Raw genomic sequence first — 24,479 nt, forward strand, 5'->3', positions numbered from 1 at the left:
ATGCAATTACACCGTCGACGCGCAAAAACTGCATTCATTCGCCGCGCCGCCCGCGGATACAAAAGTTCGTGGGAGACTGCACCAGCAACAACAACAACCGCCGCAGAAGAAACGATAAACAGGTGAAATTTGCAAGTAAAATAGTGCTCGGCTTGAATCGAAATTTTCCCCGGCAAAATGGAGCCCCAGGCTTCGAAAGAGATCAACATCATCGTCAAATGGAGCGGCAAGGAGTATCCGATTGAGGACCTCACGGATCACGATACCGTTGCGGTGCTGAAGCACGAAATCTTCAAGAAGACTCAGGTCAAGCCGGAACGGCAGAAGCTGCTCAACTTGAAATACAAAGGTAGGAAGTGTTTTCTGCTTTAGTTACTATTTTCGATAGGATTGCATGATTTGTGTATAGTAAATGTAATGTAATTAGTTTTTCATTTGCCTTATTTCATTAAACATCATGGTATACGAATAAGAGTTTGCGGGGAAAATATGTGTGCCCTGTGAGCTTGACATTCATCTAAAATCGAATGCAATCCAAGACAAACACTTGAAAACGACTAAATGAAGCCTCTTATCATGAGAAAAATTTCGTAAAAGGTTTAATTAAAGAGGTTATTAATTATCTTTTGGCCCTGACGGCAGCGTGAAAGCAAAATGGGGTCTGGGTGAATGCTTTTTTTTATTTCACCTGGCAAGGCATACCTATAGGTATACAGGTCATCAATTTCGAAACATATTTTAGCCGAAAATAGTTTAATTTTTCGGTTTAGAAATTTGGTTAACTTGATTAGCAACACGAAAGTTGAATTATTTTTATTAAAACATTTTAAAATATACTTTCCGTCTTACAGTAATTTAACGCACACGTTCGTCTCCAATAGATGGCAGCAGCGCGGAAATCAAAAAAATATTTCTCTATAGTTTATTTGAATAACCTCATTTGTTTCGTTACTTAAATTTTTCATTATTCGAATCGTTTCAATTATTTAGATTTTAGAGCATAATGACCAATACTGCCGTAATCTGAAAAGTGACGTAACAGCCATTTTACAACATGCATGATTTCTATTTTTCTGTTAAAGAGCTCGATGAGTAGTATTCGTTAACAATATTTTTGGAAAATGGCGTATACACACTTAATTTTTATTACCGTGCTCGGTTATCAGATTACCGAATTCTCAACAGCTGAGCTCTCGGTTAGCTCGGTAAACCACATTGACTACCGAGTCCTCGGTACTGCATTCTATTCGATGAAATGTCAAATTTTACCGAGATGTTCTGTAAAACCCGCTGAGCGGTCGGTAAAACAATACCGATCATTACGGTAATTCACATGTTCGTTCACATGTCAAAAAAATCAGTTTTACTGATATCTCAGTACTTTTTCTAACAGTTTTCCGGTACTTTTTTGCGGTGCACCTGTAAACAAAATACCGAGCGATTTGTAATTTTGTTTTTTTTTTAATATTTCCGACGTAAAAAAATATGAAAAATTAAAATTAAACATGTTTTATTTGCATTATTCTCATGTACATATTTTACTTTGGTGCATACATATATAATCCGCAAATCCCGTTTCTTTGAAAACAAAATCCGATCGGGGGGAAAAACTGGAAGTTCGACGGGGCGTAGCGTCCTTTCTAGTGATGATGGCCACAGTAGGAAAATGTATCTACTGCTGGAAATATAATGAAAACACTTAGATTTTACAACATAGTTACAGCCTAATCATATTACTTACCCACAAAACGTTGAATATCACTATTTCATTTCGTTCGATTCGTATTTTCTGCTTGCCGTTCATAAGTTTGGAACACGAAGAGATGTTTAAAAAATGGCGATTTCTAAAGTATCGCGTAAGACGTAAGACTGCTAACTGAAAACTCGGTTTAAAAATTAACGACGTTGGTAAGATTGATTACAGAACACGGTGAAAATATAGAAATATATGTGAAAACCGATTATCTCGGTAGTTTATATTTTTGACTTTTCATTTTACTGAAAGATCAGTGAACAATATTACAGATGTCAGTAATTTTCCAACTATTAACCGAGCTTCCGGTATGGAATATTTTTTACAGGACAAAACCAGTAAAAAAACTCAAAGATGCAGCCCAATCGGGTTGTACGCAAAGGTGACGTTGAACTACGTAGCTATATGTAATGTACGGGTAATGGTGCTGTACATAATTTTTAGAACATTTGAAAAGTATGATAAAAAAATAAAATTTTCAAATAATCGAGGATAAACAACACTTCTAAGCGATCAAATATCCAAATCATCAATTGATAAAAACTTGCTAGAGAGTAAGAATCGTTCGATAAATGTATATTGATTTGAAGCATTGGTGAATGCTACTTTTTAACTTTTTATTTCTTACAAAACACAATGCCAAACATCCGATTGAATTCCATTGTTAACATTAAATTGGTATTAGTTAGGTTAACATTGAAATGATAACTTTGTGTTTATTTATAAATCGATTCCAAAATTTGAAAAATTATCGCCCTCTTTTCACACCTGAGAAGTTATCAAATGATAATTTCAATAAGTATCGTATGAGAATTATTCAGCATAACCCTACTCAGTCAACAAAATGTAAATGATGTCATATAAGATGCTAAAGTGGAGGCTTTATACGTACTTCCCCATACAACTTGTACGGGTAGCGGGTATACGGGATCAGCTACCCGATAGTGTGCCGCTGCAACCATCACCGACGCAAACTGGAACAGAGACTAAACACCCGCCACTAAGTCAGTCTAAACCCCAGTTTAACAATCATTATCAACAGACTGTCAAATTGCACTGTCGCGTCGCATCGCTCGTCGCGTTTACTCTGGTTTGCCTCTAAGGAGGAAGTCAGAGTAGACGCGACAAAGAAGTTTGACAGTTATCTATATGAATAAAAAATAGTTTAGGTTCCTTTCCTGACGAATAATCTCACGAACGGGTTACCCAATTTGCAAAATTTTCTCCCTAATCGATTCGTCTTGGCATCTGTAAGGTTTGTATGTACAAAAGGTTGGGTAATTTAACGGGGAAAGGTAGAAAATTAGTAGAATACAGCTTTGGGTCAGTGGTTGCGGGAAACAAAACAATAGCACGAAAATTTATCTAAAGTGCGGTACTGAAAAAATTTCAGAATATGGCATTTGTATCACAAACACCCAGGCGAATCTGGGTATTTTTCGCTAGCTTATAACAATTCGGTACATTCAAAGTTAATTGCCTATATGCCGGGTATTAAGCCACCCGGAGTGGAAATTAATTACTATGTCTGAAACTTGATTATGCATATGTACAACATGTGATAGATTTAGTTCGGAAAAGGTATTGGAGAGTAACTGGCACAACCTCACACAACCCTACTTCATTGAGCGCCGTTGCTGATGAAGCAAGTGTGTAGGAGCCGGACAATATTAAATACTCATCCTACTTGGTTGACATTGTGTACAAAAATACATTTGAGAGAGTTAGTTCTGAAAATGTATTGCGAGAGATCGGCTGGTACCTGGTGCTGGGAATTTGGTTTCATCAGTACCCGCTAAGCTGCGGTGGACGACGGAGGTCCTTCGTAGCTTAGTAGGGAAAGCACCTGTCATGCGAACTGGGGTCGTGGGATCAAACCCCACCGAAGGGGCGGTTACCCTCCAATACCTTTTCCGAACTAAATCTATCACATGTTGTACATATGCATAATCAAGTTTCAGACATAGTAATTATAACAATTATTATTCCTTCACGTGAGTTGCGTCGGACTTTGCGTTTACTCCAGCAGACACCTAGGAATCAGCAGAAACGAACCGAAGAAAGTTTGCCATAACGCATCCACTGCAGCAAGATTCCGAGCCCCTCTACTGGCAATAATGTCTATTAAGCGAGAAGTAGCCGTCAAACGCCCCGTGTAAGCCAGCAGAAACGATCTGCGCCGCCTAAAGGCCTGTAAGTTGCATTAATTTGACGTCTATGCTGGCTTGGAGGTCTTCAGTTGGGAGCGGGCCATTTGGCATAACGCCATCTGGCATAAGGTCATTTGGCATAAAGGCCATTTGGCATAAAGGCCATTTGGCATAAAGGCCATTTGGCATAACGGACATTTGGCATAATTTTTCTTTGCGTTCGCTAAATGGTGACTAAGTTGTTGCGGGAAACACCCCGGAATAGTAAATATAACACCTGTCTGTCGACAGTATTAAAACAACAATAAAACAACAATCGACAATATTAAAAAGACATTATCCTCTCGTGGAAAGAATGTATTTGCAATGCAATGCAAAAGTAGGCGCATGCTCGGATTGAAGCAATGGTGAATGTAATCCCTACTTTAAAAGTAGGCATGTGGCCGGAATAAGTCAATGATGGATGTGATCCCTCTCTGTCTCTCCGAAGTAATTCTGCCGTTTTGTTATTTGTTCTTCCGAAAAATGTCAACCATCAGTCTAAATTTATCAGAAAACAGCCTCGACCTACTTTATCTACGCTAAACATTACATGAAATATCCCTTTCGCTTTCACAGTTCGAAATTATGCCAAATGTCCGTTATGCCCACTCTTTTCTTGCAGTTCAAAATTATGCCAAATGACCATTATGCCAAATGGTCTTTATGCCAAATGACCTTATGCCAAATGACCCAGACCCCTTCAGTTAGCCTTGCAATCAAAGGAGCAGAATCCGGAGATGGCGAGATGAATTCTCGTTCCGATATCGGATGTTTTCGGGTGGGAAACATTCTCGATTTCCTGGATATAGCGTATCCATTGTACTTGCCAAACAAGATACATACTAATGCAATGGCGGGCAAAGAAAGCTTTTAATTAATAACTAACGAAATGCTAATAGAAGTTGAAAAGCAGGCCAAGTTCCAGTTCGAATGTCCATAGCACAGAAGAAGCTTGCGATGCACTTACGAGATTGACTGATTCAACGAAACCGATTGCTAAACTGTTTTCAATAGTAAATATTATCATACATAAATATTGCAACACACTGAAGTCGGCTTTTACACAGAGGATATGGGCCGCGTAAATTATTACAACGTTGAACCACCTAAATCCCAAAATATGCCTGAATAAACCGCGGAAATCCCGAAATTCGAGTGAAAAAAATCGCATAAAAAGCGAATTGTGTAAAAATAAACCGCGTAAAAACGACTTTAGTGTACATCGGGTATGAAACGTTGACTCTTCCTTGATCGAATGGTCCAAGAAAATTGAAAATCTGTCTAGAAACGGCTGAGATATTAGCGATCAAAGTCTATCATATTTTCGTGACGTTTTTTGATTTTTTGCAATCGTAAAGTGTTCCCCAATATAGAAAAGACAAACGTAGTTCTACGTCAAAAATTACCGAGCTGAAATAATTGATTTAAGTGTGTACGTCACTTTTTCAGATTACGGCAGAATAGGTGTAGTGCGCCCATTGGCACACGAATATGCGCTCGATTGACAGAAAGAGACGATACACTATATTCTGCCTATACATCGCTGATTGCGGTTGTAGTATATCCATAATTATTAATGAACTAAGGAGGCTTGGAGATTATTGGACGCTGAACGTCACTTGAAATCAGTATCTAAAAAAAAAAATCAAATCCGCGAAAAATCGCGAAATCCGCGAATGTTGTAACATGCCCTGTAATTGAATAGTAAAAAGAGATAATTTTTCACAATTTCATTATAAAAATAAACTAAAGATTGTTTATTATTATAAGAATACACTGGATTCTGTTTTCACACGATTTACAGTTTCCTAATTTCGCACTCATCCTAAATGTTTTTCGCATATTTATTACAATGTGATTTTTCTTTGAATTATTTAGGATTTTTTTAAACATGTTGCAAAGACTCTGGTGGCAAATTGAAGTCACGCGATCAAAATTACGAGCAAAACAAAATGTGTAAAAACAGAGTCCTGTGTACTTGTGAATCCTGTGTGTGTAGAGGGTCCATAATAGGAAAGAAGAACATCACGAAACGGAGCATGAAACGTTGATTTAATATCAGAACTATGTCTGTCTTTTATATATTGGGGTACACTTTACGATTGCGAAAAATCGAAAAACGTCACGAAAATATGATAGTCTTTGATCGTTAATATCTCAGCCGTTTCTCGATGAATTTTTAATTTTCTTGGAACATTCGATGAAGGAAGAGTCAGCGCTTCATACTGAAGTCGTTTTTTATTCGGTTTCACGAAATACTTTTTATGCGATTTTTCAATAGAATTTTAGGATTTACGCAGTTTTTACGTTGTTTTAATTTACGCGGCCCATATCCTCCGCGTGAAAACCTATTCCAGTGTGTTACAATATGTATGTATGATTTAGAGTGGGGCGTCATGGTATTTTTTTCAAATCAATGGTTTTTCGAAGCCATTCTGGGTCCTGAACAACTGTGCAGAATTTGGGACCGATTGGTTGCTTCCTCGCTTTCCGCATCGCGTTTGAAGTTTGTATGGAAATTAGTATGAGAGAACGTATATTTTTGCATTTCTACTACTAGAGGTTTCAGTTCATCGTGAACCAAGTGGCACATTACGTTAAAGTATAACTCAAAGCCCAAAGGATGCCGAAAAACTTTGCTGAAGAAGACACGTTGCTGGAACGTTCACGAAAAAAGTTATAACGCTTCGAAGATTGAGTGTTCAAACCATATGCAAAAAATCATTTATTCTGCCAGCACTGCCGTACTACGTAGAGCAATAATTTAACTGAGTGTTATTTCAAAATTATTGATTTTATAGGACTTTGGAGCTAATGGGAGATATTCGGAATGATTTCACAAAGTAAAAATTTCGACTAGAAGGAAAATGGGTTTTGCACTCTGACAATTACAGGTTGTCCGGTAGTGCTGGCAGAAACACTGATTTCTTGCCGGTCCTGCATATGGTTTAAACAATCAATTTTCGAAACGTAATAACATTTTTTGTAGAACTTCCAGTTGCGTACCTTCTTTGGCAAAGTATTTCGGCATCTTCCAGGCTATATGCTAACGTAATGAGTCACGTGATTGATGATAAATTGAAGCCTCTAAGAGCAAAAATGTTAAAAAGTACGTTTTCCCGTACTAATCTCCATGTAAATTTAAAACGCGATGCGGCATGCGAGGTCGCAACCAATCGAGCCCATATTTTGCACAGTTGATTGGGGTCCCAAAACGATTCAGAAAAGGCTTGATCTCACTTGATCGGACGAAGTTTGCGTTTTTCCATACAACTGCGCCCCACTCTAATGATTATGTACTATTGAAAACTTGCTAACAGTTTAGCAATCGGTTTCGGTAAATCTCTTAAGTGCATCGCAAGCACTACTTTTCAACCAGAAGGACCAGAAGGACCGTCTTGCGAGTCAACCAAGGGCTTCGCCAGTTATTTGAATTAAAATTACCACATTGAAATGATTCTAAGAATAAAATTTGGTAGAAAAATAACACAAAAACACTAATAAAATAGACAAAAATTGCGATGAAAGGGTCCGACGTTTCCGGCTTCTGCCTGAGGACTGGAATTGGGGTTCCTGCCGCTTTGCATGGATTTTTTGGTGGAAGTGTGGTGCAAATATGGTTCATCTGCATCCTCGAGTGTCTCGCAGTAATCTTTTCTATGCTCGCTGTTTTCTGGTGGTATGTTAACTTGCTGCTGAAGCTGAAGGATTGAGGTCTAGGTTGGGACAGAAAATCCTTGTGGATTGTTCGACCTTTTTGTGAGAAAGGATCAGACTGCATTTCAATGGTTGGGGTGATATTCAGAAATCCGAATATCGTCGGCTGAACGAGAGGTTTTTTTTTAATTTCCCGACCATCAGTTGTGTCTAGTTTTATACCATGCTCAATGACTCCCACTATTGCAGGCATCTCATTCAAACCATTCAGTATTCATCCTTTGTTCATCTGCATTCCAATAACTTTTTTGGAAGGCTAGTTTTTGTACCATTACTTTCGCTTCAAAATTCCTCGCTGTTCTTATATCCATTGAGATTTCGTTCGTGATTACTCAGGTGTAGTAAACTGTCTGACTGAACTTGAGCCTTGAGACTCCAAACGAATCCTACGATGGATAGCACATACGACGTTGTAATGCCCACTATAGAAGGCAAAACGCCATCGTGTACGCGGCCTACCATGAGGACTACGGCCTCTTCTGGGATGTCTAGTGCATGTTATCACCGCTTGACGCTCTTCCGGCAAATGAACAACGTGTCGAGTCTGCCGTGTTGTATAAGCTTAGCAATACCCATCCATTATCTCATATGTAGTCATATGTAGTGATAATAACATCATTTTTCAAATCGTGAATATTAACCAAGTTCTTAAAAAATCGCAGGCCTTAGGACTGTTCCTGTTTTCATTTCGCCTGAGTACTTTTAAATCAGATTCGTCAGGCTTTGCTCGGGCCTCTGCAGAGTTCTGTAGAGAATCGCTTGCTTTAAAAAAAATGTCTTATATTATTTTCTAACTGGCGGATTGATGAAAGTACACAATGCAATGACTGATCAATAAATAGCCTGACAGGTTATTGATGCGTTCAAGCCCTTGTAAAACGATGGAAGAGATTAGAAGAATACTATACAGTGTACTAAAAAGTATAATTCAAATAAAGCCATATGACAACAGACTGCCATCCGCACAACCTACTTATAAATAAATGCAATGATACAACATCGATTCAAATGGGAGGTTTCCCGGCAACATTAAAAATTGAATTACTTTCGGACATAGTTCAAGAGCTGCATTTTCTGTGGCTCATGATATAGTTAAAGCGTTAACTTTGCAGTTTTATATATTACATAAATAAGTAAATGTTCTCTCATTTTGTTTTCTATTGATGAATATGCCAATAGATAAGCAAAAATATTGAAAAATTTTAAAATTATAAAACGTGTAATTATAAGTAAGAAATTAAATTTTCGTTTGTCGCGGATTTGTTTTTAGAGTCGCGGTTTTTAATTTGCTAGTCGCGGATTTCGCGTATTGGAATTCGACTATTTTGTAACAGCCCTGAAAATTTTACGATTGCCGAGAATCCAAAAAAAATTATGACGAAATTTCGGTAAAAGAATCGCCGAATTTCGGTAAAAAAAACTCAAAGGTGCAGCCCAATCAGGTTGTACGCAAAGGTGACGTAGGACTACGTAGCTATTCGAAATTGATGGTATATGCCATTGTGTTTTTTTATTAACTTTGAGCAAACTGCTCGGAGGACAACTGAATCAAGAAGTCGAATAGTTGCTCCCAGTTAGATAGACTTTGAGTCTCCAAACGTGGAATTAACATGACTCATCGGCCTCATCGCCGCTGAAGCCACTCGACTGGTTTTAATTGGAGGACATCGCAACCCTAGAGAACACCATCCTCAAAAATGTCCGGAATAAAGGAGAAATAAGCAAAATCAAAAATATATGCGCTATACAGCGCACTGATGCGCAGTAATGAAACTTGCGACTAATAGGAGAAAAATTGATTGTCGTGAGTTCAAAAATTCGGTTTTGAGCTGCACGCATAATATAAAAAGCCGCTTTCCGGCGCGCGCGAGCCATTTTGATCGGAATTCCGCAGACAACGGGTCGTTCGGAGAATGTATTTTGCCACTGCCTTGCAAGCGGGAGAACAGGCAACAACAAAAATAAATAGAAAATTTAAAAAAAAAAATAGGTTTTACGTAAAACAAATCAAAACAAGGCACGTTACAATTTTTTGGGAAGAGTCCTAGCTGAAAAACGCATTATAAGTGATTTTTTTTGCTTTGCAATTTTTTTCCCAAGCAATTTCGTCAAAAATCTTAAAATCAAATATACAAGAAAGGCAAAATATTTTTCACGCTAAACACGGTTACTAGGTACCGTGGTGAATCAAATTTCGGACGCACTCAAACTTCGGACGCTTCAATTCGTATGGGAAATTTTCTGAAATATTTCATCGAAATGTTTCGTCAAGCTGGGTAGGAAGGACTTATAGTTTTAGCTTGTTTTAGTATAGTTACATTCTAATAAGACATGTTAAAACAATGCAACGAAATGATTGAAAGACAGTCTGTGCTGTGCAGTGAGAATTGTTTTCAATTATTCTTCCCGGTACTGTGTAATCTGGTGTCCGAAATTTGAATCGTTGTGTCCGAAATATGAATCCAACCCCGCCGGTGTCCGAGATTTGAATCAAACAGAAGCCGGACATTTTCATAAACTGCAAACATTCTTCGCAATATCTTGCACATATTTAATACGTAGTCCAAAGATGAATACTTTACTCGATGATTGCAATAGTGATTTAAACAATGTGATTAAAAATGTGAGTAAACTGGATGATTTTATATCAGAAAGTGCTTAAGCGTCCGAAGTTTGAGTTTGCACGGTAGTCAATTTAGCCACTACATGGGAAATAATAAGTAGAGCTCTTATTAATAAACAGAAACACATATAATATGTTGGTGGCACAATAGCGCTTTGCGGAATCCCGATCAAAATGCCTCGCGCGCCGGAAAGCAGCTTTCTTGTATTCAATAAATAAAGCCCGTAAATTTGAATGGATGAAATCACTAACAGAAATCAAGCTTCCACGCCAAACGCCAAACAGTTCATTTTCGCAATTAAACCTTTCTTTTCAGAAAAGGCTGGTCCTGAAAACAATTATTTTTTTCCCCTAATGCGCCTTTCTAACAACTAACTGACACCACAATTTGTAATAAATTTCCAGCATCGCCACTTTATAGTCAACCTTTTCTTCATATAAAATGCTAGTTCGTTGAGGCTTAATGATCTGCAGCAACACACCGAGGACCACCACCAATGCGATGGATTTCCATTGAAAATGTTACCAGCGCCTCCGTGATGCTGTGTTCGCTCCGCTGCGATCGCTTTGATGCGTCCGCTCTGGGTGAAAACTTGTTCAAACTGAGGATTAGATCCAAACCCACAAGTGATTGATTTTTGATGTCTGTGCTAGTGATGCATGTGCGTGATTGGTTAGTTTACCTATTTCTAAACTTTTAATCTATTATTGCTAATAAATAGTTAAAAATCGGTATTTTCATAAAAATATTAGCTTGCAATCATATTTTAAAACCATTTTGCTTAATTCATAATGAGTAATTATTACAGTAAAGCAAATCGTTTTTATTTATGCGGGCAGTAGAGAGGCTCGAATTCTTCTTCGCTGTTGCAGTGGATGCGTTTTGGGAAACTTTCTAAGGCTCGTTTTTGCTTATTCCTCGGTTTCTGCCGGAGTAAACGCAAAGTCCGATGCGACTCACGTGAATGAATAATAATTATTCGCGTCGTGTTGCATCGCGTCTACTCCGACTTCCTCCATAGGATGACCACCAAACGCCGTTGACAGCCCAGCTTCATCGATGGGCTTTTCTGATCCACGGGGGGTTTAGACTGACTTAGTAGCGGGTGCTTGGTCTATGTTCCAGTTTGCGTCGGTGAAGGTTGCAGCGATACGATATCAGCCAGGGTTGTGCTGAATCATTCTCATACGATAGTTATTGGAATTATCATTTGATAACTTCTCAGGTGTGTAGGCGAGTTGTCATCGGCGATAACTTTTCAAATTTTGGAATCGATTGATAATAAGCACAAAATTATCAATTAAATGTAAACCTAACTAATACCAATTCAATGTCAACAAAGAAGTTCAATCGGATGTTTGGCATTGTGTTTTGGTGTCATGTAGGAAAATCAGTTCAAAAGTAGCTTTTATCAATGATTCGAATCGAGATACAATTATCTAAAGATTCTTACTCTCTAGCAAGTTTAACCAATTGATATTTTGGAAATGTGATCGCTTGAGAGTCTTGTTCATCCTCGGTTATTTGAAAATTTTATTTTTATCATCCTTTTTGGACTCTGACATATTTGAAGCATATCTCATTTTTTTGTATATTTTTGCCTTTCTCGTATACTAAGTATACGGTAAAGGCTATATGATCGCTCCAAAAACAAACTTATTATAGAAGGCCCGGAGACCCATAGTGCTATATACCAATCGACTCAGTTCGACGAATGTGTGTGTGTGTGTGTGTGTGTGTGTGTGTGTGTGTGTGTGTGTGTGTGTGTGTGTGTGTGTGTGTGTGTATGTGTGTGCGCACAAAATGTCACTCATTTTTCGGGCACTTATCCTCAACCGATTTGCTCGCAAATTGCATTCGACGCAGAATCCTTTCCCATTGTTTCCCATTGAAAATTGGCCAGGTCGGACTATGGGATCGGAAGTTATGGCCAAAATTCAAATTTATACGTAAAAATCGCGTAAAAAATGTTACTCATTTTTCGGGCACTTACCCTCAACCGATTTGCTTTCAACAAATTGCATTCGACGCAGAATCCTTTCCCATTGTTTCCTATTGAAAATTGGCCAGGTCGGACTATGGGATCGAAAGTTATGGCCAAAATACAAATTTATACGTAAAAATCGCGTAAAAAATGTCACTTATTTTTCGGGCACTTATCCTCAACCGATTTGCTTTCAACAAATTGCATTCGACGCAGAATCCTTTCCCATTGTTTCCTATTGAAAATTGACCAGGTCGGACTATGGGATCGAAAGTTATGGCCAAACTACCTTTTTTTAAATAGAAAAATCACAAAAAAAATGTCACCTATTTTTCGGACACCTAACCTTGATCGATTTACATGCAACAAGTTGCATTCGACGCAGATTCCTGTCCCATTTTTTCCTATTGAAAATTGGCCAGTTATGGCTAAAATGCAAACTTTTACGAAAAAATCGCGTAAAGAATGTCACTCATTTTCAGGCATTTATCTTCAGATTATTTGCTCGCAACAAGTTGCATTCGACGCATAAACCCGTCCCAATGTGTCCTATTGAACATTGGCCAGATCGAAATCTGGGATCGGAAGTTATGGCCGAAACACCGTTTTTGCCTTTTGGCTACAAAGTATACGAAAAGGCTATATGATCGCTCCAAAACCAAACTTTTACAGAAGGCCTGGAGACCCATAGTGTTATATACCAATCGACTCAGCTCGATGAACTGAGATGATGTCTCTGTGTGTGTATGTATGTGTGTGCGGTGCGCGCACCAACAGTGCGAAAAGTTTAGCTTACTTTTTTGGTACTTATGCTCATCCGATTTACTTGCAACAAATTCCATTCGACGCGGGATTCTGTCGTATTGTTTTCTATTGAAAATTTGGAATATCGGACTATGAGCACAAAAATTATGGCCAAAATGCTTTATGTTATAAAAAAGCGCGTAAAAGTCTAGCTCATTTTTAATGCACTTACCCTCAATCGATTTACTCACAACAAATTGCATTGGACGCGGAGTCCTATTTTATTATTTTCTATTGAAAATTGGCCAGCTTGGACTATTGCTATAGAAATTATGGCCAAAATACTTTTTGCCTTTCTTGTGCTACAAAGTTGTACCGAAAGGCTATAATTTCTCTCCGAAAACGAACTATCGGATGCTTCCACACTGATACACTTCCCTCCCATATTCATACGGGAGTTTGGCAGAAGGACGGTCATGAGATTTATATCATAACAAATATTGCCCTCCGCTCGCTTGATGGGAATGACATTTTCGTTTTCTTTTTGTGTAGTCAGAGCTTCAGTTTAACAAACATCCACATGTGATATCCTTAAAATATATAACTGGGTAAAATAAAACAGGGGTATGTACATCAAAAAGATTGGAAAAGGAAAAAAAATGTAGAAATTCTTATTAGCATATTGTAGATCATGTTGAAAACCGAACCGAGATCTCGCGTTTTCAACTGGATCTACAATATCTTTGCTTGAAATAATCCGATTTTCATAGAACGGACAAAGAAGTTTTTCTTTTTTACTCCTAGCTACTAGCTCTTATACTTTCAAGCAAACACATTTTACGAAGGTCGAGAAAGGCACCATCACCGCTAGGTGGATTAATCTGGGTTTTTCAAAAATGTATCTATCATACAGCTCGAAACTTTTTTCGTATCATATATCAATCAGGTTTTAATTCAATACCAAATTTTCAAAACGACTTATCTGCTTTTGTAAACAAAGATTCAAATGTCAATTTAACGAATCTGATAGCACTCCCACGCAAACCAACACCACGAACAGGTAGCCGAAGCCTTCACCTACGTGTTGATGGTGCTGATTTGCGTGGGAGTGCTATCAGATTCGTCAAATCGACGATTAAATCTTTGTTTACAAAAGCAGAAAAGTCGTTTTGAAAATTTGGTATTGAGTTACATTTTATCTATAGAATTTATTATAAACATTTTAAAATTATCTTCCTAATGCAACGTACACACCAGTCAAGCAGTGGTGTTCGGCGAACCTTGACTCCGCTCAGCTCAAACCAAAACCAAGTCGCTTTGATTTTTTCCAACCGAACCACCAACTGTCAAATGATTGTTCGAACAACTTCAAACACGGTCAAACAAAGCAGCAACCGAAGCATTTTCTTGGGGGCGAAGTCAATGTTGGTCCATCGTGTTTGAGCGTGTTTACGCTACATAATGGAACGTACACACGGTCAAGCAGTTCAAGTTCAAGGTCAAGTACACACGGTCAACAACATTGACACCACCTCTCGTTGATTCAAACATCCATCAAGTTTTACCAACAGCGGCACGAACAATCACTTTATTCGATCAACAATATCAGACACGAGCGACCGATGCGCCAACTTGAGCACCAACCATCAAACAATATATGGGGGTTTGTGCAACTTCACGACAAATGCTCAAACATGTTCGTCGATCCTTGACTCCGCCCCGACCGTTTTATTTTTTTCCAACCGAGCCGCCAACTGTCAAATGGTTGTTCGAACAACTTCACACACGTTCAAACAAAGCAACCAAAGCGTTTGATTGGAGTCAATGTTCGTCAAACTGCTTGACTGGTGTGTACACTGCATAAAAGGTTTGTTTTTGAACGGTGATGAACATATCTCGCTTAACAAGTGAAAAGGGCCTCTATCCATAACGAAAACATTGAGAAAATGCAGTTCGAAAAAAGGGAATCACAATTTCAATTCCCATTTCGCAGGTTTATGATATTTCGAGCAGCAAAAACTTCTATAAGCACATAATCAACACTGTTTATTCATCCATAACCTTAATTGCATCGAAAATAACCAAAAAAGTGAAGAAATCGATGAAAGAAAAATTTAAGTCTATTTTCATTTTTTCTCCGAAATGGGCCTTATTGATACACTCAGAATAAAATCTAGACCAGCGGTTCTCAACCTTTTTCTTGAGAGGTACCCCTTCAAACTTTTGAATTATTTGAGGTACATCCTCTTGGAAGCAGGCTTCCAAGCCTCTTGAAAGAATAATTCCGAGCCCTTTGAAGGGAGGCTTCCGAGCCTTATGAAAGGAGCTTCTGAGTCTCTTGAAAGTAGGTTTCCGCAGCTCTTGATAAGAGGTTTTCGAGTCTCTTTAATGGCGGTTTTTGAGTCACTTAAAAGGAGGCTTCCTTTGCATCTTGAAAGGACGCTTCTGAGCCTATTGAAGGGAGAATTCCGAGCTTCTTGAAGGGAGGCTTCCGAGGCTCTTGAAAGGAGGCTTTCGAGCCTCTTAAAATGAGCCTTCCGAGCTTTTTGGAAGAAGGGTTCCGTTCCCTTTAAAAGGAGGCTTCTGAGCAGTCTTCAATGTGCAGCCCCGCGCAAATGTTTATCCGTGCTGCCGCACTCGAATGAACATTCGCTTCGGGCTCGAATGTGCACTCGTAAAAATGAGCATGAACCCGAGCGTAGGCTGGATGCTCATGTTTTGCACCGCGCTCACAGCGGCGCTCGAACATTGATGTTTTCAGCGCGGCTGTGAGCGCCGCTTTGAGCACGGTACAAAACATCGGTTATATCGAGACGAGCCAGCCTCGTCTGAAAGTCTCGAAAATAAAGACAAAAAAACGTCGGTTACAATCAACAGACACTGCTTGGTTGACTTGGCTTAGCATTTTAGTGTTGAAACTCTAGTTTTAATATAACTGAATTTCAATAATTCGATGATACTTTGTTCGTTAAAGTAAAAAGGAACTTATTTATCATCTTTATTATGCGCGTAGATATTTGAAATATCCTCAATGACAGAGTAAGAAGACATTCTACAAAAAACATAAGCATAGGAAAAGTCCAAACCCGTACTTCTAACCATTTTCAATTGAATATCCTTTAGACTTGTTGAGAAGAGTTTCAAAAATTCTTTCGGTTGCTTCCCTGTGCAATTTTTTTAATATTGTCTTTACGCTATTTCTTCGACTTTGAAAAAGGTGGGAACTTTAAGTTGTATGTAATTTCCTTTAAAAGTCGCACTACTTGCACTGACTTATATGACACAATTGAAAAATTGTCTTATGAATGTTTATACTGGGTTCGCTTTTAAGTTTATTTTATGAATCACCCGATTTTTTAAGTAGATTTCGGCATTTACGCCGTTTTTATACGCGAATTTTTTCACAAAGTTTTTCTATGCGGATGTACGTGGAACGTATTCCCCTCGCAAAGACCGACCTCATTGTATTGGATTCAAGCGAGTAGGAACGGGGTTATATTTTAAAATTCCGCCAAAGTTTACGATATTGGAGGACGGTTTTGTAGTCGGTGATTTTTTTACCTTCAGTCATTATCAAAGTAGGGGAAATGACGGCTTTGGCAGGTTTTGTTCTATAATTGTCAGGGGGGTTTTGTTGATCAAATTTTATGAAATTTGGCCACAATATTCTTCGATATACCAAAAATGTTTACGCCAAATTTGAGCATAATTAGTTAAAGAAACCCCCTGACAATAATAGAACAAAACCTGCCAAAGCCGTCATTCCTCCTACATCATCGGAACTCATGTACAAATAATCAAATATGGATCGTATATTTTGTGTATGCAGGGTACCTGTCGCAGAACCCGAAATTTATAGAATTTTACGTAATGTGACTAAGTTGTCCGGCACTGAGGGATTTCTCTCTACTTGGGATGGAAATGTGTGTACATATTTTGGCAATGCAATAATCAACAATCAGAAGTATTCAATTCACGATTATAAAAGCCTCCATGTGGAATTGGAATTATTGAACAACTAATGCATAGATTTTTACTGTAGAAAAAAAAATCTATATGTTCAACACAATTTGTTGAGGGTTTGTGGAAAACAAAATAAGTTGACACACAGTTTACAATATCGAAACATTTCTTCTTCAATGGGTCTACATTTCAACTGCAACTTGACCTGCTTTGAACTAAGTGTTCCCTATTAGCCTGCCATTGTATACATGTGTTTTGTGTATCTTACGTAGCAAACACAATAAATATTCTATGCCCAGGGCGTCGAAAATGTTTCCCTCACGAAAACACTCTAGACTGGACCCAAACAGTGGCAATCAATTAACTAATCCGTTTATTGTACACTTTTTATGTTTTTGGTTTTTTAGGAAGATTTTATATTTCATTTGTTTTTCCAATAGAGTTTCATTCTTTTAATGAAGCTGGATAGAAACAGTTATGTTATGTACCATCTTTGCTAACACACTAAATTTTCATGTTAAAGTTAGTTTGCTTTACGTTTTGGATTATTTTCAACAATAAAACATAACACACTTGCTTTTCGCATACTAAAGGGCCACGCAGAATGGGTACTTTTGCGAACGTTTTGATTGTTTTCCCGTTTTGACGCACGCAAATGCAAATGCTGAAAGCACAACTTGTTTTCATCTACTAACTTCGATTAATCTTTTTTTGCTATGCCGCTCAACTATGGCGAATACGAAACGTGCCGCATAATCGTAAAGCATCGCGCTCGGCCCAAAACCTATTCTCACAGCCTCAGTTCTCAGCCTAAGCACACAGTATGCTGGATGAGCACACAGCCTGAACACACAGCCCAAGTTTTGAACTTGAGCTCGACCCTGAGCTGAGCCGCACCGCGTTCATTTTTCGCACCCATGTTCGATGCTGATGGTGAACACGAGCTTGAAGGAGAACGCGCTCGGGATGAACATGAACTTGCAAAAACTCTACTCAAGCTCAGAGCCGCTCATGTTTTCGTGAAGACTGCTTCTGAGCCTCTTGAAAGCAGCTTCTGAATATCTTGAACATATGCTTCCGCACCTATTGATAAGAGGCTTTCAAGCATCTTGAATGGTGTCTTTTGAGCTACTGAAAAGGAGGTTTCCCTTTCATCTTTAAAGGATGCTTCTGGACTTTTTGAAAGTATGCTGTCAACCCTCTTGGAAGAAGCCGAGCTTCCTTTCTAGCTTTTTGAAGAAAGGCTTTCTGTCCTCTTAAAAGGAGGCTTCCGAGCGTCTTAAAAGCAGGCGTCCAGGCCTATTGTAAGGAACTTTTGTACCACGTGAAAGGAAGCTTTTGAGCCTCTTGAGATGAGGCTTCGGAGCCTCTTGAAGGAAGGCTTGGGAGCATCTTGAAAGAAGGCTTCCGAGCTTCTTGAAAGAAGGCTTCCGAGCCTTTTGAATGGAGGCTTCCGAGCCTCTTGAAAAAAGGCTTCCGAGCCTTTTGAAAGGAGGCTTCCGAGCCTCTTGAAAAAAGGCTTCCGAGCCGCTTGAAAGGAGGCTTCCGAGTCTCTTGAAAGAAGGCTTCCAAGCCTCTTGAAAGAAGGCTTCCGAGCCTCTTGAAAGAAGGCTTCCGAGCCTCTTGAAAGGAGGCTTCCGAGCCTCTTGAAAGGAGGCTTCCGAGCCTCTTGAAAGGAGGCTTCCGAGCCTCTTGAAATAAGGCTTCCAGGCATCTTGAAAGGAGGCTTGAGCCTCTTTAAAGGAGGCTTCTGAGCCTCTTGAAAGGAGCCTTCCAGGCCTCTTGAAAGGAGGCTTCTGAGGCCTCTTGAAAGGAGGCTTCCGAGCCTCTTGAAAGGAGGCTTGAGGCCTCTTGAAAGGAGGCTTCCTGAGGCCTCTTGAAAAGAGGTTTCCGAGCCTCTTGAAAGGTAGATTTTAAGCCTCTTGAAAGGAGGCTTCCGAGCCTCTTGAAAGGAGGCTTCCGAGCCTCTTGAAAGGAGGCTTCCGAGCCTCTTGAAAGGAGGCTTCCGAGCCTCTTGAAAGGAGGCTTCCGAGCCTCTTGAAAGGAGGCTTCCGAGCCTCTTGAAAGGAGGCTTCCGAGCCTCTTGAAAGGAGGCTTCCGAGCCTCTTGAAAGGAGGCTTCCGAGCCTCTTAAAAGGAGGCTTCCGAGTCTCTTGAAAGGAGGCTTCCGAGCCTCTTGAAAGGAGGCTTCCGAGCCTCTTGAAAGGAGGCTTTCGAGCCTCTTGAAAGAAGGCTTCCGAGCCTCTTGAAAGCAGGCTTCCGAGCCTCTTGAAAGGAGGCTTCCGAGCCTCTTGAAAGCAGGCTTCCGAGCCTCTTGAAAGAAGGCTTCCGAGCCTCTTGAAAGAAGCCTTTTCAAAAAATAAACCTTCCGACCCTCTTGAAAGGAGGCTTCCGAGCTTTTTGAAAAAATGCTTCCGGGCTTTTTGAAAAAAGGCTTCCGAACCTCTTGAAAGTATCCTTCCGAGCTTTTTGAAAAAAGGCTTCCGGCTCTCTTAAAATGAGGCATCCGGGCCTCTTGCAAAAAGACACAGGCCTCTTGAAGGGAAGCTTTCGAACCTTTCGAAAGAAGACTTTTTAACACCTTGAAAGGAGGCATTCGTGCTACTGAAGAAAGCTTCCGAGAAGCGTAGAAAGATGCTTATAAACCTCTTGCAACAAAGCAATAGAGCTTTTCTGAAAAAAAAAAGCCTGCATGCCTCTCAAACGAAGGCTTTCAAACCTTCTAGATTCTAGATTTTAGTTCAAAAGCATGTTTCTAACATATTATTCAACATTTTGTTTGGATCAGGTAGATTGGATTACATTGAAGATGTTTAAAATTTGCTTGTTCGACATTTGTCCGTTTGATTTTTTGTTCCGCAGCCCTTCATACGCTGTTCTAGTTGAGGAGAGCAGGGTGCAACTGATCATGGCGATTATTATGTCAAGACAAAGTTTTGAAATAAAAAATTCACAATAATCAAAACTTTATCAATAAGCTCCGATTGGAATTGTAATACTTCCGCCATTATGCATTTTCATCCGAGGTACCCCCTAGAGCCAGCGAAGGTACCCCTAGGGGTACATGTACCCCAGGTTGAGAACCGCTGATCTAGACCAACATTTGAAAAGAACGTAACAGCCAAAGTTTATTCCTTCTGATTTTTCGTCTACATTTATAGCTATATATGTAGACGTAGAATCAGAAGGAATAATTTTTGGCTGTTACGCCCTTTCAAATGTTGGTCTAGAAATGCATATTACATCTGTGTTCCCCGCACTTATATTTGGACCAGTGTACTTTGCATTTGCAAAGTAAATGCTGCGCTAATGCATGCATACCTATTCGATCAAAATAAGTTTTATGTGCAAATGTATTGCTTTTTCTATTAGCTCTGCACTTTACATTCATAACAAAAATTCTTCCCATGTATTCAACAGGTGCCAGGCCATTTGGCCGAATGGCGTTTGACCGCCGAAAAGTTTAAAAAATTGACCTCAGATTACGAGTAGGGAATAATGAGAAATGAGAAGTAGGAAGTGCGAAGTGAAAAGAGAAAAGTGAACTGAGAACAGAGAACTTCTTCCTTCGTCCTTCTTCCTTCTTTCCTATTTTTTCTTCCTTCTTTCTCCTTCCTATTTTCTTCCTTCTTCCTTATTCGTTCTTACTTCTTCCTTCTTCATTCTTCCATCTTCGTTCTTTCTTCTTCCTTCTTCTTTATTCCTTCTTACTTTCTCCTTCATTCTTCCTTCTTTCTCCTTTTTTCTTTCTCCTTTTTTCTTTCTTCTTCCTTCTTCTTTCCATCTCCTTCCTTCTTTCTTCCTTTTTGCTTCTCCCTTTGTTTTTCTTTCTTCTTTCTTCCTTTCATCTTTCTTTCTTATTCCTTCTTTTTATCCATTTTTCCTTTTTCCTTTGTTTTTTTTTACTTCTTTTTTTCTTCTTTCTTCCTTCTTCTTTATTCATTCTCCCTTCTTCCTTTTTTTCCTTATTCCTTCTTCCTGATTTCTTCGTCCTTTTTCCTTTTTCTTTCATCCTTCTTTCTTCCTCCTTCTTCCTTCTTCATTTTTCCTTCGTCCTATTCATTCTTCCTTCTTCCTTTTTCATTCTTCCTTTTTCCTGCTTTCCTTCCAAAAAGCAATGAGGAAATTGGAAATAGCACTTCTAGGGAATAGATCTAATTATTTCCATTGATCCACGTATCATTCATTTTTATGTATACTGAAAATAAGTTTAGGGCCCTCCTTAGCCATGCGGTAAGACGTGCGGCTACAAAGTAAGACCATGCTGAGGGTGGCTGGGTTCAATTCCCGGCGCCGGCCTAGGCAATTTTCGGATTGGAAATTGTCTCGACTTCCCTGGGCATAAAAGTATCATCGTGTTAGCCTCATGATATACGAATGCAAAAATGGTAACTTGGCTTAGAAACCTCGCAGTTAATAACTGTAGAAATGCTTAATGAACACTAAGCTGCGAGGCGGCTCTGTCCCAGTGTGGGGATGTAATGCCAATAAGAAGAAGAAGAAAATAAGTTTCTTAGATCGTTGCGAAGTATTACTGAGATCTTGTTAAAAAATTACAGTCTACGGTGTTTTGTAAAAAATACAGTAAATTTCGGTAAATTAGGTATATGACGACTTCGGTAAATGAGGGCATAAAGCATACATTTATTTTCATCGCTTACAGATTTTCGGTATTTTTTTTTGCATTTACTGGTACATCGGTTATTAATTGTATTTACAGAACTCAATCGGTAAAATTTATTACCGAAATACGAAACGAAATCTGAGTGTGTATTGTAGTACCTAATTTGTAAGAATATTTTCTTTTCTATTTTATTATTTAGGAACAACCATATTTTTATTATTTATGTCTATAGTTAGCAATATGCTGATTTTCTAAACATATAAAAAGTTTCTACTATTCAATCTCTAATAAATTTTATTACTTTTTTTTCAAATGCAGGCAAATTTGCAACCGATGAGGTACGCCTCGGTCTTTTGGAGCTGAAGGTCAATTTCAAACTGATGATGGTTGGCTCGTTGGAGGCGGATATCGAAGAAGCGTCCTCCAAGCCCGACGACATTGGTAACGTCGTGAACGACTTGGACAATGATGACGACGATAAGGTACCACTGGAGAACAAGGAAATCTACTTGGCCAAAATCAACAAACGTGTTCGGGAATACAAAATAAACGAGCTGAATCCCCCGCGCGAGGGAAAGCGTCTGCTAGTACTGGACATCGATTACACACTGTTCGATCATCGTTCGGCTGCAGAGAACGGCGCAGAGCTTATGCGACCTTATCTACACGAGTTTCTCACTTCCGCGTATCAGCATTATGACATTGCTATTTGGTCGGCCACATCGATGAAGTGGATTGTTGAAAAGATGAAGCTTCTAGGAGTGACCTCCCATTCCGACTATAAGCTGGTGTTCATGCTGGACTCGGAAGCGATGATCACGGTCCATTGTCCGGTGCGGGGAGTGATAGAGGTCAAACCTCTGGGAGTGATATGGGGCAAATACGAGCAGTACTCATCGAAGAACACTATCATGTTCGACGATCTGCGGCGAAATTTTTTGATGAACCCCAAGTCCGGCCTGAGGATCAAACCTTTCGCCGAAGCCCATTTGAACCGTCATAAAGACAAAGAGCTGATGAAGCTGTCAAAGTATCTCAAAGATATTGCTGACAATTGCAACGACTTCAACGAACTGAACCACAAAAAATGGGAAAGCTATAAGCCGAAGAAGCGCCGTGAAACGAGTGATGATTGAAGATTAGGGGGGTGGTTGATTGCAGAGGATGGCCTTATTCCATGAATGCTTTAATTGAATAATTTCTGAATAGTTATTAATAACGAATAAAAGCTAATGCATTTGAATTTTCCATTTCATTGTGATTGTGGTTGATGATATAGTCCCCATCGTCTTGAATAATAGGAAGTCAGGCCATTTAGTATTTCTCGATCACTTTGGTCTGGACTTTGGAATTCTGTTTTAGTTTTATTCGAGGGCATCTATACACATCCGGAATTTTTACTCATCCCCTCCCCATGCATCTATTGTTGGGAATTTTTTATCATCAGTATCCACTAAGTTACAGAAAACGACGGAGGTCCTTCGTAGATTAGTTGGGAGAGTACCTTTCTAGCATACTGAGCTTGTGGAGTCAAATCCCACCCAAGGAAGTGGTTAACCCCAATGCATTTTTCAAACTTCGGAAATCTTTGACTTGCTGTTTATATGCACATCAATGTTTTCAAACATTATAATTATTAATGCCCATGTCAGGTGATCAATACCCGAATTTGAACTCCCATTTTGTTTTGTGGCCTGTGTGAGGTGTAAAACCATTTTGTTTTGTCAGTTTGCTTGTGTGTGACTTATTTATCTCATAGTATGGTCAGCAGCCCTGTCAGGCCATGGTTGCTTTAGATGGTACTTGCATCGGCTACATGCTACCCATCTGCCCTGGTTTCCCAGGTGCAAACGAGACCACAAATCACATTATGTTCGATTGCTCCCGCTTGATGCACAACGGAGGTAACTGCTGAAAGCATACCACAGAGTAGTTCGCGACCACGCTTAACAAGAAAAATAATGCTAAATGACTCAGAAGTTGGGCAGTTGTGTTAGTTTGTCACAATGAAAACCTGAGGACTCAAAAGTTGACCGCCGAAGTGGGGCCGCATGATGAATGCCAATCCAGAAAGAGTGCTAAATGCACAAATTGCCTACCCTTTGATATAATACCAAAAGGTAGTTCCAGAAAATTGAAGGGTCGGGCCCAAGGCGTTTATAATTAGTAGCGGAGTGTCCGATTTGACATTGTTGTTTCGGAAGTCGCATTGAATCAGGGGGGTAATATGCGGTGCATCGCGCCTCCTCTGCATGTAGTATGAAGCAAATGTAAATAAACAATCCCACATTTTTTTTTGTTAGTCAGCAGTAGTGTGAGTTGGCCAATATCCTACAAGATTCCAGTTCGAAAAATGTTACACTTGCCAAGCGGGGTGGCCCAGGGTGGCCCGCCTTTTCCAAGCGGCGAGGCCCGGATAATACATCTTAGGTAGGCTTGATTTGTTCGTGGATGACAGGCTTACTCCCCCCCTGCATTGAATTGCTTCGCAAATTTCCTATTATTATCGCTCCCAGCCAACTACTACTGTGAGCTGGTTGGTAGAATCCCGCACCTTCTACCGAATGGAAGTGGAAAATGCCGTGCGCAAGCCCTAATCTTTTTAAAATCAGTGGATACGGTCAATGTTTATGTTTGCGACTTTACCCTCTATAAAAACAGTGTCGAATTAAACGCACGTGTTTTAACCCATCAATTTTGAGCTCACGTTGGTATGGTAATGCTTACTCATAGAAAATAAGCTATTGATCATTCTATAAAAGTGTTAGCCCATGGAATTCAATCCCAAATCAAGATTTAGGTGATTATCCGTATCAAAATCAATCGCAAAATTTTTTTTGCAAGCAATTTTATTCAGTGCATCAATAAGTTAAAATGCA

The 24,479-nt window shown here is 39.4% G+C and overlaps 1 protein-coding gene across 1 annotated transcript; it reads left to right on the top strand.

The window, feature by feature from the left end:
• Positions 1 to 158: 158 nt before the first annotated feature.
• LOC134222368 (ubiquitin-like domain-containing CTD phosphatase 1) lies at positions 159 to 22,843 on the top strand. Its single transcript, XM_062701528.1, has 2 exons — positions 159 to 349; positions 21,919 to 22,843. Exons 1-2 carry the CDS (start codon positions 178 to 180, stop codon positions 22,734 to 22,736), a joined length of 990 nt encoding a protein of 329 aa, XP_062557512.1. The 5' UTR covers positions 159 to 177; the 3' UTR covers positions 22,737 to 22,843.
• Positions 22,844 to 24,479: the final 1,636 nt, after the last annotated feature.

The sequence above is a fragment of the Armigeres subalbatus genome, chromosome 1, assembly GCF_024139115.2.
Source record: "Armigeres subalbatus isolate Guangzhou_Male chromosome 1, GZ_Asu_2, whole genome shotgun sequence".
In the NCBI taxonomy this organism is placed as follows: Eukaryota; Metazoa; Arthropoda; class Insecta; order Diptera; family Culicidae; genus Armigeres; species Armigeres subalbatus.

Excerpts from the sequence above, each read along its gene's own strand:
- LOC134222368 (XM_062701528.1), top strand. The coding sequence starts at position 178 with ATGGAGCCCCAGGCTTCGAAAGAGATCAACATCATCGTCAAATGGAGC. Across the intron at positions 350-21,918 it reads GCTCAACTTGAAATACAAAG|GCAAATTTGCAACCGATGAG; the intron begins GTAGGAAGTGTT and ends TTTCAAATGCAG.